Source organism: Salminus brasiliensis, chromosome 24 (assembly GCF_030463535.1).
Source record: "Salminus brasiliensis chromosome 24, fSalBra1.hap2, whole genome shotgun sequence".
NCBI classification, from domain to species: domain Eukaryota; kingdom Metazoa; phylum Chordata; class Actinopteri; order Characiformes; family Bryconidae; genus Salminus; species Salminus brasiliensis.
In genome coordinates this window covers 14,402,679-14,422,395 of record NC_132901.1, presented here as the reverse complement: position 1 = coordinate 14,422,395, position 19,717 = coordinate 14,402,679, and the positions used below count along the sequence as shown (strand labels likewise).

Here is a 19,717-nt window from a genome sequence, read left to right as displayed (position 1 = left end):
TCATTAATAAATAAATAGATAAGCCCTCAGTGTAGATGTACACACTACTCAGCTGCAGTATCCACTGTGTAGTAGCTCTTAACTATGTTTATTTATTTATGTATTTATTTATTTTTAAATTATTAATATTTTTTTTTATCACCAGCCAGTTTTCAGTCAAGTCCTGTCCCTTCTGCCCTGAGATTGGCTGCTGCTAGTAATACTCGCCAATCATATCAGGCCATTATGAAGCTTGAAGTCATGAATGGTGTCAAATCCTATTTAAAGATAAATAATATATTTAAATTATTTAATTTATTTTAATTTATTTTTATCAATGTATGTAGATATATTGGTAATATTAAAGGCTATGACAAAAAAAATATGTCTACTAAAATTATTTTTAGTGTTTTTTCCTCGATATTAACGTTGTTTCAACGTTCAAAGTAAAAAATACAGTGCTATGATTGGTTGTTAGTGCCCCGCCACCCAGAGCTTCGATTGGCTGACGGTTAATCCCGCCTTTCCTGCGCTGGGATTGGCTAGTCGTTCATGCCTCGTCACGCCAAGCCTTCCAGCATGGTGAACGGCTTGGGCTACAAGCCAATCCGAGCGCTGGAAGGGCGGGGCTTTAGTTTTCTGAAACAGTGAACTGCGCGAGAGTATGAGCTAAGTAGCCAATCCCAGGGAACGAGAGGCGGGGCTGTAGCACGCCAACGTCACCAGCGGCTCGTACCTGCGCCACACCTGAGCTGGAGCGCGCCGCTTTCCTCTGCGTTCTGCGCATGCGCGGCTTTCCCTCAGCTGCTCCACTGACATGGCGGAGGAGAGGAGGAGTGAGCAGGAGAGTGAAGCTGATCGATGACATTAACGGGACTTAACTGTATCGAACAAGGACCGTAGCGACTCTTATCGATCCGTAAGGACCTCGCGAGCCGTGGCGGTATTGTGTTTTGCCGTTCGGAAGCTTTTTTCGTGTATTTTCTTGCCAGACTCTTTGTCTACCTGTCTAGAGGGGCTTTAAGTTAGCAAGTTTCCCCTTCGCCTCGGCTCTGGGGCGCTCGGTACAGTTCCGCTCCTGCTGGAAACGTCGAAAAAACGAGATAAAGGATTCATATTTGCGCGGAATTTGTGGTTAAAAGTTGGCAAATTGTTAGCATTCGGCTAAAGTTGGAACGGGGCGCGCGGGCGCGCGGGCGCGCGGACGTTCGATGACAGCTCGCTCGTCCGTTGGGTCGTCGTGAACGCGCGCTCTGAATGACACAGAGGAGCCATAAGTGCAGAAAGTGCGTTAGCTAGCTAAGTAAATGAAAGCTGGACAAAGTAAGACAAGGCAAATTACACGGCTTGTGAGCCTGCTCGTGTTTTTCGTGGATGGTGATCGCGGGCATCTGTCAGCGTAACCGGAGCCAAAGCCGTCGGGGTTGGGGTTGGGGCACCGGCTGAACAGGTGCCTCACCTGTTGGAGGGAGAGAAGGAGAGAGCGAGAGGGAGAGAGATACACCTGGCCCACCTGAGTCATGGCTAGTGAAGACGGGAGCGCGCAGCTCGGCCCCGCCGTCCCCATCAGGGGCATCCGGATGAAATTCGCCGTGCTGTTGGGCCTGGTGCAGGCTGGAGAGGTTTCCAGCCGGGACATCGTGGAGACGGTCTTCAACCTGGTAAGTTAAGCTGATTAGGCGGGTTATTCAGGTACACACACACACACACACACACTGTTTGGTAGGACTGCACTTTTTGAAGCGTACTTCCAGTCGCTGACCACATACAAAGGCCACTTTATTAGAAACACTGACACTGGCTTCACTAGCTTCATTATATAGGTGTACAGTTACACACTGTAGTCCAGCTGTTGCTGAACAGTTTCGGTCACTCCCATCGAACCCATTCGTCAGTGGTCAGTTTCAGACCACAGGACAGCTGTTGTCCAGATATCTTTGGGTCAGTGAACCACTCTCAGCGCAGCAGTGACACGGTCATGGTAGTGTTCATGCTAGTTTGTGCAAATGGTACAAGTGGTTTAGTCACTGCAGAGAGAGGGGAGAGGGGTCCACCACTCAGAAATATCCAGCCGAGCGTGGACAGGCGGTCAGATCGGTGTTGAAGGGCCAGAGGATGAGTAAGACTGATTGTGCATTAGCAGATGGGCTACAGTCTTAAACTGCACACCAGGAAGGTGGAGCTGTAAGAAAGGAGCTTCTAATAAAGTGGCCAATGAGTGTACGTTCCAGCCCACACTTCTGCATCTTCTGCCACTGAATAAGGAAATATGTTTCACAAGGCAGCACGAGCTGCTTAGTGTGTTAAAGCCTCTGTGGATCTTTTTTTTTGTTTTTGTGATGTTTATCTCTTCGTCTCTGAAATCTGTGAAATGCAGTAGTGAATTCAGGAAACCACGTTTTTATCGTAAACCACATTTGTTTGCCAGACCTCATACTGGGTCCATGAACCTTAAGACTTCCATCAAGTTAGAGTCAGCTTAGAGTCAGCGTTAGGTTACGCCTGGGTTAGATTTTACAGTTTGTACTAAGGTGTAAGTTTTGTTGTACAGAGCTACTATGTACATTTTATTTTATAGAGAAAATTGATGTAAGTGTTTTCAGTCCTGGTCACACACTCTCTTGCTCTTACACTCTTACTACTAAAAGTTCAGCTGTGTTAATAGCAGGGTGGGAGGGGGATTTGTTTGGTAGTGCAAGTGTGCATGTTGGTGTACATTGGATTTACATCTTACTCTAGTCTATATGTTTGTGTAAGTTGGATTCTGTAAATTGAATATTTCAGCTAATGCTAGTTTAGATATTGATGTAGTGATGGGAGTATTTTAGAAATTGCGTGTGTTGGTGTAAGTTGGATTGTATGGCTCGTGATAGTAAATGTGTTGGTGTAAGTTGGATTGTATGGCTCGTGATAGTAAATGTGTTGGTGTAAGTTGGATTGTATGGCTCGTGATAGTAAATGTGTTGGTGTAAGTAGGATTGTATGGCTCGTGATAGTAAATGTGTTAGTGTAAGTTGGATTGTATGGCTCGTGATAGTAAATGTGTTGGTGTAAGTTGGATTGTATGGCTCGTGATAGTAAATGTGTTGGTGTAAGTAGGATTGTATGGCTCGTGATAGTAAATGTGTTGGTGTAAGTTGGATTGTATGGCTCGTGATAGTAAATGTGTTGGTGTAAGTAGGATTGTATGGCTCGTGATAGTAAATGTGTTGGTGTAAGTAGGATTGTATGGCTCGTGATAGTAAATGTGTTGGTGTAAGTTGGATTGTATGGCTCGTGATAGTAAATGTGTTGGTGTAAGTTGGATTGTATGGCTCGTGATAGTAAATGTGTTGGTGTAAGTAGGATTGTATGGCTCGTGATAGTAAATGTGTTGGTGTAAGTAGGATTGTATGGCTCGTGATAGTAAATGTGTTGGTGTAAGTTGGATTGTATGGCTCGTGATAGTAAATGTGTTGGTGTAAGTAGGATTGTATGGCTCGTGATAGTAAATGTGTTGGTGTAAGTTGGATTGTATGGCTCGTGATAGTAAATGTGTTGGTGTAAGTTGGATTTTATGGCTCGTGATAGTAAATGTGTTGGTGTAAGTTGGATTTTATGGCTCGTGATAGTAAATGTGTTGGTGTAAGTTGGATTGTATGGCTCGTGATAGTAAATGTGTTGGTGTAAGTTGGATTGTATGGCTCGTGATAGTAAATGTGTTGGTGTAAGTTGGATTGTATGGCTCGTGATAGTAAATGTGTTGGTGTAAGTTGGATTGTATGGCTAGTGATAGTAAATGTGTTGGTGTAAGTTGGATTGTATGGCTCGTGATAGTAAATGTGTTGGTGGAAGTTGGATTTTACGGCTCGTGATAGTAAATGTGTTGGTGGAAGTTGGATTTTACGGCTCGTGATAGTAAATGTGTTGGTGTAAGTTGGATTTTACGGCTCGTGATAGTAAATGTGTTGGTGTAAGTTGGATTGTATGGCTCGTGATAGTAAATGTGTTGGTGTAAGTTGGATTTTACGGCTCGTGATAGTAAATGTGTTGGTGTAAGTAGGATTTTACGGCTCGTGATAGTAAATGTGTTGGTGTAAGTAGGATTGTATGGCTCGTGATAGTAAATGTGTTGGTGTAAGTAGGATTGTATGGCTCGTGATAGTAAATGTGTTGGTGTAAGTTGGATTGTATGGCTCGTGATAGTAAATGTGTTGGTGTAAGTTGGATTGTATGGCTCGTGATAGTAAATGTGTTGGTGTAAGTTGGATTGTATGGCTCGTGATAGTAAATGTGTTGGTGTAAGTTGGATTGTATGGCTCGTGATAGTAAATGTGTTGGTGTAAGTTGGATTGTATGGCTCGTGATAGTAAATGTGTTGGTGTAAGTTGGATTTTACGGCTCGTGATAGTAAATGTGTTGGTGTAAGTAGGATTGTATGGCTCGTGATAGTAAATGTGTTGGTGTAAGTTGGATTTTACGGCTCGTGATAGTAAATGTGTTGGTGTAAGTAGGATTGTATGGCTCGTGATAGTAAATGTGTTGGTGTAAGTTGGATTTTACGGCTCGTGATAGTAAATGTGTTGGTGTAAGTTGGATTGTATGGCTCGTGATAGTAAATGTGTTGGTGTAAGTTGGATTGTATGGCTCGTGATAGTAAATGTGTTGGTGTAAGTTGGATTGTATGGCTCGTGATAGTAAATGTGTTGGTGTAAGTTGGATTGTATGGCTCGTGATAGTAAATGTGTTGGTGTAAGTTGGATTGTATGGCTCGTGATAGTAAATGTGTTGGTGTAAGTTGGATTGTATGGCTCGTGATAGTAAATGTGTTGGTGTAAGTTGGATTGTATGGCTCGTGATAGTAAATGTGTTGGTGTAAGTAGGATTGTATGGCTCGTGATTGTATATATGTTAATGTAGGTTGGATTTTACAGCTTGCGCTAGTAAATGTATTGGTGTAAGTTGGATTTTAGGGGTTGTACTAATATATTAAAATCTGCCCTATAAGGTCATAATAAATACTAAATATCTAAGAAACAAAAGAAAAAAACTTTGTGAACTTTCACTAAAGCCCGGAAGTGTGTTAGCGAGCACATTTTAAAACGATTTCTAGCACATTTTACTGGAGTGTGCTCTTTAGTGTTGGTACAGCCTTTGCAGTTAAAGGTCAGAGTTCACAGTAGTGCAAAGCGGTGTGGGCTTTCGCGCTTAGTCTTACAACAAGGAAGTCTGTGCATAGCGGGAAATGGTTCATTGTGGCTCTTCCTCTCCTCACCTCTGTGTGTGTGTGCATGTGTGTGAGCATGAGTCTTAATACAATGTCAGAGTTCAGAATATCTCTCTCTCCATCTCTCTCTCTCTCTCTCTCTCACTATATATATATATATATATATATATATATATATATATATATATATATATGTATGTATGTGTGTGTGTAATATGTGTGTGTGTATGTATATGTAATAACAGCATCTTATGTTTACCAATGTATTATACATATGTAAATAATTATATGTGATAATTAGAGAAGGATCAGTGGACTATATGTTAGTATTGGCAGATTTTCTTCCCAAAATGCAATAAGTGGCCAATAATTTAGCTATTCTGGCAGTCTTTTATTCAAACTCATATTTGTAGAATTTGTAAAACTAACATGCTTTGTAGGAGAAACAGAGTACAGACTTTTAACACCCAATAGTACCCCATATTTATTATACAAACATAAGTAAATAGTTGTATGTGATAATTAGAGATGGATAGATCAATGGTACTATGTTAGTATTGGCAGTTTTTCTGCCCACAAATGCAGTCAGCCCCCATCTGCAGTGATAATGTATCCCATAAGTATTGTATATCTGTAAAATACCTATATGTGATGTCATATGTTACATATCCTCACTGAGCACTTATCACTATAGTAATAGTAAAGTTTTACGTGATTGGGTCTCACAACTCCGCAGATTTATCAGCATCACTTTCATGCTGGGAATCTCCCATCCTGCCACGTCCTGAAGGCGTTCTGTTGTTCTGTAGGAAATCTGTTAAGACAAGGAAGGTTGGGTCCATGGACTCATGTCATTGGTGCCAAATTTTGACCCTACCATCTGTATGCATGCAAGCAGAAACTCATCAGACCATGCTATGTTTTCCAGTCTTCAACTATCCAACGTTTGTAAGCCAGAACCTACTGCAGCCTCAGCTTTCTGTTCTTGGCTGACAGAACCTCAAGTGGTCTTCTGCTGTGGTGTTTCCGTCTGCAGAACTGCTGGTCGTTGGACGTTTCACCATTCTGAGTAAACTCTAAGGACTGTTGTAAATATACACTTAAAACCACTGCGATGACATTTTTCCCGTTCTAATAGTTAAAGTGAACATTATCTGTTGTTAAGCTGTTGTTCCATATCTGCGTAATTTTATACGCTGAACCGCTGCCACGCAATTAACTGATTAGATAAATGCTTGAATAAGTAGGTGTACTGGTCTTTGTAATAAAGTGCTCAGTGAAGGTATATCGCTCCTGAACAACCAGACCTCTTATATCGAAAAAGTAACATGACACAAGTTACTATTTGAACAGAAGTTACTACAAAACGGATAGTCCTGATAGGTACAGGCTAGTCCTCCAGTTTCTCTCTCGTTTTTGTCCTGAAAATTTACAGTGTACAAACATACACCCTTAAGCCTTATCTGTGCTGTGTTGGAGGTCAGTTGGGATTGATTTGGTTTTGGCAGCCCAGTTGGTGTCTGAACGACATTGAAACGTCTGTCCTGTGTGTGAATGAGAGCAATAAGGAAGTCAGCGGAGCGCGGTGTCCATGCACCGGTGCAGCAGAGGCAGGGCTAACCTGCTAAACTGCTTTGTCACTGTGGCAACACAATGGAGGCTCAGAGAGAGAGAGAGAGAGAGAGAGAGAGAGAGAGAGAGAGACAGAGAGAGAGTGCATGCGAGAGAAAGCGAGAGAGGATCATCTCTTAGCTGTTATACACATACACAAATTAAGTCCTTTTTTAATTCAGCAGTGTGAATGAACAAAAACAGTGCCTTTGAAGGTCAGTGATTTGAGTTTGCATAATGAGCAGTGTGCCAGCTGATTAACAGAACTCCTAATCAATGCATTGTCTTTTCAGAGACCTCCCTCTCGCTGCGTTTGTCATGATGGCTGCGTTCAAAACTAAAGGTAGCTGCCTTGATGCCATGCTGCCCGTCTTAAGAATTAGCGTCTTTGAAGGCAGTACAGTGAATCACTGTTACGAGGACAAGTATATCTGGGCAGCTGTGTTAACATTATACGTTAGTGTTTAGTTCGCTAATTAATATATGAATTTAAAAAGGCTGCGATACTGCAATGAAATTCAGACATGACTGAGTGCCCCCCTGTCTGAGTTGGCAACATTTGTAACATTTCAGATTGTTCCAAGACCTCCCTTTGATTATGCTTATGATTTTGGTTATGATGGTTAGGATTATTATTATGGTGATATGTAGCTATGCTAACATTAGTCATGCAACAGTAAAACACACGTTTTCACACAGTACAGAATGTGGTTTTACATTGCCTTAATCATACTAGCATGTTACAGTTACAGGAAGCTTGATTTTGAAAATGAAAGTAGACTCCTCATCCTTCATGTAGCTGCTGCTTTTAAGTAAATCTGAAATCAGCTGGCCTCTAGAAATATTTGAAAAATGTAGCTCCACCTCAGTGTATATCACAATACCTACATTTAGAGCGTTATTAATATTCACCCTAATGAGAAACTGTAGCTCCACCTCAGTGTATATCACAATACCTACATTTAGAGTGTTATTAATATTCACCCTAATGAGAAACTGTAGCTCCACCTCAGTGTATATCACAATACCTACATTTAGAGTGTTATTAATATTCAACCCTAATGAGAAACTGTAGCTCCACCTCAGTGTATATCACAATACCTACATTTAGAGTGTTATTAATATTCACCCTAATGAGAAACTGTAGCTCCACCTCAGTGTATATCACAATACCTACATTTAGAGTGTTATTAATATTCAACCCTAATGAGAGACTGTAGCTACACCTCAGTGTATATCACAATACCTACATTTAGAGTGTTATTAATATTCAACCCTAATGAGAGACTGTAGCTACACCTCAGTGTATATCACAATACCTACATTTAGAGTGTTATTAATATTCAACCCTAATGAGAGACTGTAGCTCCACCTCAGTGTATATCACAATACCTACATTTAGAGTGTTATTAATATTCACTCTAATGAGAGACTGTAGCTCCACCTCAGTGTATATCACAATACCTACATTTAGAGTGTTATTAATATTCAACCCTAATGAGAGACTGTAGCTACACCTCAGTGTATATCACAATACCTACATTTAGAGTGTTATTAATATTCAACCCTAATGAGAGACTGTAGCTACACCTCAGTGTATATCACAATACCTACATTTAGAGTGTTATTAATATTCAACCCTAATGAGAAACTGTAGCTCCACCTCTGCGTGCGTGCACATGCATATCAGAGCATATCCAAAGTTTCCAGCTGAGGTTATAATAGTTTGTTTAACGGTTTATAAGTATTGACTACATTTATGGAAATTGTACTAATTTGATTTTCAGCTTTTTTTCCAGTCTCTTTAAACCATTTTTAATTTTTATTTGCTGTGAAGGAACTGTAACTTTGATTAGCTGCATTGTGTAAAACTAGTTTTATCGTAGCTTAATTTGCGTTGTGAGGAAGTAATAAGTGTCTAAGCACATTGCTGTAATTCTATTCTTAATTTACACTGATTCCAGTCTAAAGGGGGTAATAAATCCAGTCAGTGGGTGTATGTTTAGTCTTAGAATTTGCAAATATTCCCATTTATAATGGTTTAATGTAGTCTATTTATGTCCCTCCCACTCTCTATCGCTCACTTGCTCTCTTTCCCACTCAATGAATTGCTAATCTGATTTATTATAGTGGCCTGACCTTCTCTCTGCAAGTGGGCAATTTACAGTGTTTGACCGATGAGTCACACACTCTCGCTCATGTTCAATGGCAGAATAATTTTTACTGACTAAAAAAATGCAAATGCTCATGGCAAAGCTCAAATGAGCGATAGTCTATTATTATTTCATATATTTATTTTATATTTATTTTAACAACAGTATTTGTGAGAGAAAACAAAAAGCTTTTGTAGAGTGATGCTTGTTGAAGAACAGGGTTAGACATAATCTGTCACCTGGAGTCCCTGGCTCCAACTTTTCAAATATTAGCTGTTAAAAATGCAAAGCCTGTGTTTGTTGTATTTTATTTCCTTGGAACAAATCTGTTTGTTTTGACATGAAACAAATTGGGTTGAATAGAAGTCCCCCCTTGCCGTGCTGGTTGGCCTGGCATCATAAATGCCAGTCTGTTGGCTGAAGTTTGCTAACATTGCTCTGTGTAACAAGATGTTAAATAATCAGGGGTTTTACCGAGAGACTTTTTATACTTTAGCTAAATAATTTCTAATTCCATAACCTACTGGTCGGATGACTCCAAAGCGGCTTAGCACAAAGGGGATTCTTAAATGGTCAAGCGAGCATCATGCTGAACACTCTCTCTACAAGTTACAGTAATCTTAACTCTAAAAGGGTTTTGGGAAACTGGGCTCTGGGCACGTGGGCAGGGGTTACCATAACAGTTTATACACCAGAAGTGTTTTTATTAGTGCTGGGTGATATGATCTTAAACAATCATGATGAGATGATATCACTAGAACTTAATTTGTGTTTTGTAGAGAGATGTGTATTTGAGAACCAAATTCTTTCTTGAGGGAAATTTGAGAGTCAAAACAATGCACTGTGATGGACAGAGAGTCATTCTATTGATACCTTTTTACACATTGAATAATACTCTGTGTTTCATTGCTGGACAGTATCTGAATGTGCTATGACTGGAATGTGTTTACACGTTTCACTAAAACGCGTAACACGTTGTAAATGTGGTTTCTCAAAAGGCCAGAATGCGTAAATGCAGGAATGCGTCAAGTGCAGTGATATTTACACACATGCACACATACACAGAAACCAGTATCCTTTTAGCAGACACTCTACTGCTGGTGTGTTCACACCTGGATTCTCATGTAATTGAGTGAAATCTGTATATACGCATGTTAATGCATGGTGCACACAGCCTCTATGAATGGCAAATCTCTGTCCCTGTCCCTAAGTCCTAAATCTCTGTATCAGTCCGCCATACTCACCAGTAATTTAACATTGATCAGAACCCTTAAAGAATATATCTTAAAGAATAAAGCTTGTGTCCTAAACTCGTGTCCTAACAACAAGTGACACAAGCAAGCAGCAATGATAAAACCCCAGTGCTCCCATTACAACCAACGAGGCACTCTACACCCTCCCCAAGCCAGCTTTTTGGTTTTTGAAGCGTTGCATCATGCTAATGTTCCACCTCATGTTCCACCAGACGCAAGTAACAAGTAGATGATTGGATGGCATGTTATGACAACATCTTATTTCCCTTTTTTACTGTGTTGTTTGGTACATAGTTGGATATTCGATATCGAAGTATAGAATACTTTTAGTTTGTTTTTGCTAAACTAGTGTTGTGATGCGTGTCGTGCCAATGTCTTCAGATATTTTGCCATATGGTCCGCTCATACATATCTCAGGAGGTTTGAGGTGATTCAGTGGAGCACCTGTGTTTAGCCTAAAGCAACAAAGCTCTACAAACAAAGCCTCTGACCTTTGGTAGTCACGGTGGAAACCATGGGAACAGTTTTTGTCTTTGGTTGTGCCCCATGGTAAATGATCCTCCTAGCAGAGGACGAGGCTCTTTTTAATGCTGTCGTGTTGCTCTGTACTTTGGAAGTTGAAGTTATGCGTGTTAAAAGTTTGGGGATACCAAGCTTTTCAATAGTTAAATACAAAAGGGCGTGTTTGGTTTGGCAATTCGTTAAATTGTTGGCTTATTAGATTTTAGATTATTGACTACTAGGGTTAAAGGATTACTTGGTTTTGTATTTACATCGGAGGAGCTTCAATTTGAATTATGGCCTGTATTGGTATCAGTGACATTGTCTTTAAGCTTTAAGAGGGAAAATGTGGCCTAATTACACAAAGCTGAACTGTCTGTTAATGAGTTAGACCAATCAGACCAAACATCTATGTTCTGTTTACATGACAACACAACCACAACCGCCCATCTGGTGCACTGCATTCACTGCATTCTGTGTTCAAGCCTCAAGCCAGAAAAAGTGGACAAGCCAGAAAAAGCTGGTTTTCAAGGCAAATAAAACAGGCCTGGACATTAAAAACGGTCTTCACCCGTTTGTTGTGACGTCAACTCTCAAAGCTTTAAGGTGATTACACCACCTTTGGGCTCAAAGTTTTAATCTGAGGTTTTAACAACACACTTTGATGAACATGAAGCTGACTGCATACATCTGCTTTATCACCGAAACATTACATGTTATTGTTATTGTTATTATTATTATTATTATTATTATATTATTCGTTGGAGGAAAACACTAACTGCCATTTCTTATAAATCAGCTAATAGACGTGAGAACTGACTGAATCACAAAGAGTTTGAGAGGAAGTGAGGCCAATTGTACTCTTTTGGGTTCCCACTTAGGGATTGTCATGGCCTCACCAGCGATTGAACCTGCAGTGTCTAGAGGATAGGGTCAACGCTTGGCTGTTTTTGCTTTTTATTTGAAAGGCAAGAACTAAAATGTACTCTGCAGCTCTGTAATAACACATGTGAAGAGTGGTATGGTATTTTATAGCCTAATATTATGCTACATAGATCTGTTCACATGGTGCAGCTAGTCTATAACTATGGTGCAGCTAGTCTATAACTGACGCAGCTTGTCAAACATTGGTAATGTAGTCTAGGATGTTTGTCTTTGGTAATTAGAACTACAGTGTAAACATAAGCCAAACGTTTTTTTTTCTTTTCTCCTTAATTTGCTTTAGTGAATAACCACATAACCACACACACACATTCACAAACGCACACCTCTCTGGGTTAATGAATATTTTATGACTGCGTCCAGTGTTGAATTACCACAGCAGAAAGATAGCGACAGCGTCTCGTAACTGACACTGGTAGGCCTTGAAAGAATGCCGAATTTGGGCTTGGATAACACTCTTAGCTGATGGCCGGTTTGGGGTTATGTTTGGTTTGTGCTTCCATTATAATGTCTGTGGTTATGCAGAGATACACAGACACACTTTATTGATCTTTGAGGGGAAATTTTGAAGTTACAGATGGGAAAACATTGGGCAGTATTCTTGGGCTAGTTCTTTTACAGAAAAAAAGGGAGATGTACATGACCAATAATGAGGGCTGTCCAATAGGAATGTAACTTCTGCTATTGGACAAGCAAGGCTCAGGACTAAAGTTTTCTGGCTAAATTGGGAATTTCTGCTTTCCGGAATATCACTTTTCTTTCACTTATTCATGTTTTTCGGTTCTCACTCTAAATATGTGATTTTTTTCCCCTCTGTAATGTTGCTGACGAATCATTTTAGTGCTGGATATGAACATTATGTTTTTATATATGTTTTTAAATATTTGTTGTTGACAACTAAACAACCTTAGTGATTAATCATTATAGCCCTAAACAGACTTCTTCGTTCAGCTCGCGTTCGGCTTCCTCTAACTGACTCTGTCGGGCACATATATTTTTATCTGAGTCCGTTGTTGTGTTGTTCTCTGATCTGAATGTCAGAAATAGTGTCCCTTTGATTCCTTTTTTTTGTTTATTTTGTGCAGGTGTGTGATGTGTAAGCTATGGGTGTGTCTGAAAGGCAGTCTGTCAGTACAAAAGCGATGAGCTCCTAAGTAGAGCATCTCTGGTTTCTTTAAATAGCAACGTCAGATATGTCTCCTTATGTGATACTGTAACACACACACACACACACACACACACACACACACACACACACACACACACAGTTACTGCTTCCTCTTCTTCCCCAGGCACTCGCTCCTGGAACAAAGGTGCCCTCCAATCTGACAGATAAATGAAATCCTATCCTCTCTTAACTGTCAGCCGTCGGCTGGTTTATCACAGTTTTCACCCTCAATGCTCCGGTTTTACGAAAAGAGATGCAATGCGAACTGAGCTGATGAAATAAAAAAAATATCGTGACTATTGTAGTCACTACTATTGTAGTGAACCAATAGATCAGTCATTTGCTTTTATGATTTGTATATACATACATATATATGGGCTAGGCAGAGGTTCTATTTACCATGACATGACAACAACCCTAAATAATTTACAGATCTGAGAAATTTAAATCTTGGTCTTATGTGTGGTAAAATTATTGTATGATGGTAATATATGGTTCTGTGTAGGATCAAAAGGGTTCTACTAATACAACCAGTCAGTTAACCTATTTTCAGTACTGTTTAAACCTCATTTGCTGAGATTGTCCTTTTTGTGTGTGTTTATAGATGAGTGTCATACAGTATCAGAAACCACACAAACAAATCTATTAGAGATTATTGAACATCTCCAAAAGGTTTGATGCTTGGTGGTGCTTGATGGTGTTAAGTGCATGGTTTAGACATGATGTTAGCACCATGCTAATTGGTAGGGAATGACTTTCATTACTTTTTAGCCAGGATGTTCTTTCTGGTCAGACAGGGTTTATTTAAAGTTTGGCCAAAAATCAAATGAAAATGACCATGTACCACAGATGCACTTGATCAGCCGATACCTGTTTTACATCGTCGCTTGCTGTCTTCAGATGCAGACCCATGTAAGCGGTACTTACATCAGCGCTAATTTTGCACTTGTTAAAGGCTTACGATTGTACTCATGCCTTGCTTGATTTGACATTCTGGCAAAATGTAGTGTACTGTGTAGAGCACTGTGTATCTAGGTATTCATACTGACTTTTGTATTTGGCAGCATCTAAGCTTAAGGTGTCTTTTGGATTCTAGCCTATTCAAACTAGCTAAGGATATTTTCTGAGTAAACAATGAAGCCCTTTTCTGGATCAGAGCGTCCGGATAAGAGCTTCTGCTTTGTAAATATAAAGGACCAAACTCATAACATGTTCTGAACCATGTTAATTTGTCTGTGCCAAAAAATAAAGATCTGAATGTGTTTTGAGCAGGTTGAGAAATGTTTTTGTATTTATCAGAATCAGAATCAGAAATACTTTATTGATCCCAGGAGGGAAATTACAGTTGTTATAGCTGCAACCGTTCGGGTAAGAATAAACACTTTAGAAATGAACACTCTATAAAATAAATGAAATAAATTCAGAACAAAGAGAAAAACGCAATGTTAGCCTAGCATCTCCTGTTCTAAACTAAAGTAGCAAACTACAGATATCAAACAGGTATTTGCTGATTGACTGCATCAGGGGTATGTGATAAGTCATGTTCAGTATTCCTTTAGTACTGCTCCTGAATGTTTTTGCGCTGCTCTAGATTCTGTCTGTTTGTAAAAATCAAGCTGATATCTGTCTCTGGGTTGTTTGTTCTTTCTTAAAGCTACTGTTTCTTGCTGGTGAATGTATCTATTTATTTAGGAAATATTTTGGTGAAAAGATCCTACGGCACTTTTCATTCCGGCATGTGTTCTGTGAATAAACATGGATCTTCTCTTAAAGGGAAAGAGGGCTCTGGGAAATGTTTCAGAGGACAATAGTGAAGCAAAAAGCATGGACACTGTCTTTCGCTTAGCAGACTGGGGTTCAATTCCACACCCAGGTTAAGTACACAATGCTATAAAACTCAGTAAAAGTCTTCAGACTTCGCTACATACCTCTGTGAAATTATCAAAGGGCATTTAACATTCACTCGTCAGTCCTGCAGACATTTGTCAAATGAAAACACAGAGATGAGCCACAGAAGTTGTGGAACACTATTTCATAAGATTAACCTTTACTGATTCTGTAACAGCCTCACTAGTCTTTGTTGATGATGTAGCTCATGATAGCTCGGCAGAATAAATTCAGAAGTATGCAGAAACATTATGTTGGTCAATATACAGAGAAATGCATAAAATGGAATCTGGAGGAACTTTGGCTACGACTAAAACACAGTGCTGAAGCAGCATTATGAGAGAATTGATATTTATTGCTCCTGTGCTCCCCTTACGCTCCTAAAGGACTCATTCTACACAGCATTTCTGGGCAAGTTTAGAGATACAGACCCAGCAGCTGAAGTGAAAGAAGTTTGTGGACGTTACGCAGCTTTTATTATTATTATTATTATTATTATTATTATTTGTCGTTTTTCATTAGCAAATAAGGGTGCACAATATATCATTATTGGTGTCACATTCAATACTAATGTTTATTTTATTTTTTTTTTTATATTAAGTTTTTATCTGATTTCCCCCCATTTTGTGTTATTTATTGTGAGGTGTGATACATTTCCATATCAGTATTGATCAGTACACATACACATTATTGAGGTGTATCTGCAAAATCACAGTACTTATATTTTGACCATATCTTGCTGCTCTGTTGCCAGTCCTGATTATAATATACCAACATCTACGTGTTGTTTTTCATGCAATTACTTGCAGTCAGTTGTTCTGCGAGCAGTCAGCAGCTGTTCCTTGTTTACCTCAGTCTGTTGGTTTTATGCCGCAGAATGAAGTTTGCTCATCCAGTGAATAATTTCTGGGTTTGCACTGAGTGTAGCTGTAATGTCCCAATACACATGACTCCATGCACTATGGCTACATATCAGTGGGATAGTAACTGATTTTCAAATTAGCAAAACTAACTCAGCTAATGCTAACCAGCTTCTCTCTCCTGATTCAGAGCAGTTTAACATTTGCTGCTGTTGTCAGAGCAGACTGAACTTTGTATTTGTTCATTTTTCAGTTTTTAAAATGATGCAGGTTCAGGTGGTACAGAAGCCATGCAAAAGTAAAAGCAACTTACAACTTACAGCCCCCGTCCCCATCCTTTAATACCATATACTGTGGTATTTTACTACTAGTATATATTATATTTTACTAATAGTCTACTGCTATTTCCTATCAAAGTGAGATGAATCATTTAAAATTTTCGAGGTTTTATATTCCATGAAAACGTTTCCTGAAGTACTTGGATTTGACCATGCTAAAATGTAAGATCTTGCAATATACAGGTTAGTTTACTAAAGAGTCTGATTGATTTGTGAGATACCGCATCCTTACCTAATCAAATCTAATCATTGTGGAGTCACATCTCTAAGAATAACTCTGGACTAGAGTTTAAATCTGTGTGTGGCTCTGTAAATGGGTCATATATACAGAGTCTGATGCGTGATCTTACCTACTGTCGCCCCCGTCACCTGCATTAGCTTTTATTGCTCAGTTGGAGCTCAGTTTATCAGTGCTGACACTCTGCCTCCTCTGCAGAAATCACAAAGCCTCCTCACCTCCAGCAGCCATTTCTAATTTCACTCTTACTGTGTCCACAGGGGCAGAACAGGGGCACTTTACCACCAGCGGGGCTGCTACCAATGCCTTTTTACTAAATCATTGTGTATGTCCACCTAAAAGTGTTTTGTAACTTATGTGTCTTGTGTTTGTTTCACAAATTGGGAGCTGATCTAGAACCACATCTTTCTTGTTTATCGGAATTTCAGGAAAGGATTTATTCAAGAAACATTTCACCCTCTATGCTTCCTGTTGTGTATTATAGTCCGTCAGAGTGACCATGTGGACTATGTGAACATAATGGAGTATTATAGAGCACTTTTTATAAAAAATTAAATACTGTAAATACTGTACTGCAATTTTATGAGGCATTTTCTAAAGAAATGATTTGTGGAGACATTACAGATTTTATAATGCCTTAAATATTTTCTGCAGAATTAGATTCAATTGTATTGTTTTTAATGCACCAAATTGTTCCTAAAAACCTAGATAGAGATATTTCAATATACTGGATTGATTCATAATAAAACTTGATATTACAGTGCACTGAATAATTGTTTAGAAAATTGTAATCAAATAATTGTGAGAAAAATGATTACAGTATTACAATAGTAGCAAAACAAAGTGAAATAAAACAAAAAAAATGTGTCAAGTGAATAACTGCGTGGGTTATATAAATTATGATAATTATTAATAGCATAAAAATTATTAATCGTATAATCATTAAATAATCATACTCTGTTTTAGTCTGTGTTTGTGACTTATGTTTTGACAGTCTTTTTTTATGTGAAGCTATTGCCTGTCTCTGCTGTTTTTCTCTTCATTACGTTCCACATTAAAAGTTTATAGTGGAGTCTGACCATCGTTCTTAGGTTGACTTACTCACACTCAGCTCCCACACCTCACACTAACAGAACTCTGCTCTCCACTCCACCGCACCGGTTTTATCCACACGCTCTGTTCACATGACAGACAGCTGCTCAGTCTGTGTTTTCACTGCAGCTCTGTGTGGAGATTGAGTGTGGATATTACTGTAAAAGTAACAGTGGCGTGAAACATTATTCCACACTGCTGTGATTTAACTTTAGCGATTAATCTGCTGTTCACGGCTCTCCAGAACCATGGGGGACTATCTGTGATCTTGCACAGTACAAAATAGTGTAAGTACACATGCTGACCTTTTTTTGCTTTTTTGCTGTTTTTTTTTTTTTCTTTGTTGATTGTCCGTTACAGTCCTAATGGTCATGCATCTTTACTGCCACTCACAGTTTACTCATCTCAGTCCATGCAGCAGCTCTGGGTTATTTGCGTGCTGTTGCAGTGCAGTTAGAGCTAGTTACGGACTGTGCGTCCTGTGGATGTGGGTGTTTCATTCTGCACCCCGGTGGAAGTATTGATCTGAATCACCTGCAGATTTGATTGGTCTGTAGGTTTCGTTTCTGTTAAATCCAAAATCTGACTCAAATATGAGCTATAAGGAGGTGGAGAGTGTGGGGACTGTCACTGACAGTTCACCGTCCACATTCCTGAATGCAGTAAATGCGTTGTTCCCACACAGTACAGCCTAGTTTACAAATGGTTATAGGATAATAACAAGTGTTTAAAAAAACTCAAACACTCTCTCCTTTCTATTTTAACACTCCCTATTTTTCTTTCTTTGTCTTTTTCTGTCTCATTCTTTTCTTTCTTTTCTCTCCCTTTTTTGTGCCGTCTTCCACTTTTACTCTTTTGATGGTGCTTTCTGTTTTTTTTCTGCATCTTCATTTTTCTTTTTTTCCTTTCTTTTTTCTTCACTTCTCTTCCTCTTTTTTCTGTTCTCCTTTTTATCTCTCTCTCACGCTCTGTCCATTTCTGTCTCTCCTGTGAGGAAACACTGATGAAGAATAGTCAATAATTAAGGTACATGGCACATTAGCATAGAGATTTAACACAAACCGTGTTAAATTAAGGTATACCTGTCTTTATAGAGTTGATTATGAGATTTTAAACAGGCCGTTTTTGCTACTGTCTTAACCTCTTCGGATGCTCCCCCCTTGTAGTGCTGTTGTAAATGGAAACATGATCTATGTGCAAGTCTTTCTCCATCAGTCTGCACTGAATACCCCATAATGAAAAATAGATAAGAGAATTTTACTTTTTTTGCTAATTTATTAAGAAGGGAAAACAAAATTTCGCAGACCCATGGGACTTGAAATAGCTTGGGGGATCTCTCATTTCTCTTGATCATCTTTGAGATGTTTCTATACCTTGTTTGGAGTCCACCTGTGGTAAATTCAGATAATTAGACATGATTTGGAAATCAATCCATGAGGAGGAAAGAACTCTCTGGAGAGACCTGTCAGACGATCTGCAGACAAGAAAATCCTAAAATCCAGGTGTGCAAACCTTGTTGTATCATACCCAAGTAGACTGGAGGCTGTAATCACTGGCAGACTTGCTTCAACTAAGTATTGAGCAAAGGGTCTGAATACTTATGTCATTGTGTTAATATTTTAGTTTTTCCTTTTCAATAGTTTACCAAAAAAAATTAACTTTGAATTTTTTACCACTAAAATTCACTTTGTCATTAGGGGGCATTGAGTGCCCAAATGGGGGAAAACTAAATTATACATTTTTTTATTTTATCACAAGGCCACAAAATGAAAAAAGTGAAATGGTCTAAAGACGTTCAGAATGCATTCTATGTAGGGCTGGGAGATATGGTAAAAATACTGTATTGCGATATTTAAAGACATTTTTCACGATACAGGATATTTATCACGCTACATGTAATCACAGACTAAATACATCAAGTCAAGTCAAGAGGCTTTATTGTCATTGCAACTATATACAGAGTACACAGTGAAACGAAGCAAAGTTCCTCCAGGACCATGGTGCAACACACAACACAGTGAAGACAGTACAGTCCGTTACATTACACAAAGTGCAGACAAGAAATCGGTAACAACAGATTCTTTAAAATTACTATTCAGATACTCTCCTATAGTGAATACATTGAATTTTATTCTACATCTGCTGCTCTTCATCTACTTACAGTTCTAATTTCACAGTTTGTAATGAAACCTGCAGTTGATCAGTGTTTATTTAACACTAACAAAAGCATATTGTGAAGCACGAGAACAAAATGTATTACTTTATAATAAAATATCATCATATTGCCCAGTAGGTGAGGGAAATATAATGATATTTAAAGTAAATGACCAGGACTGAGGTTCTGGGAATTGGTGCTGGATGTCTCACAATTAGTGAAATTAACCATGATGACAAAATAACACTCCACTTCTCTTCTCAGCAAACCAAAACAACATTATGTACGTAAAGCCTTTTTTGTACAGAAATCTCGTAATTTGTCTTTTGATAGA

At 38.9% G+C, this 19,717-nt stretch overlaps 1 protein-coding gene across 2 annotated transcripts in view; it reads left to right on the top strand.

Moving 5' to 3' along the window:
• Window positions 1-803: 803 nt before the first annotated feature.
• The window catches only part of lrba (LPS-responsive vesicle trafficking, beach and anchor containing), a 295,746-nt gene continuing 276,832 nt past the window's right edge, over window positions 804-19,717 (top strand). For both annotated transcript variants that reach the window (XM_072669753.1, XM_072669751.1), the window contains exon 1: window positions 804-1,640. In XM_072669753.1, the coding sequence (XP_072525854.1) occupies window positions 1,500-1,640 (141 nt within the window). In that variant the 5' untranslated portion in view covers window positions 804-1,499. The remainder of the gene's footprint in view (window positions 1,641-19,717) is intronic.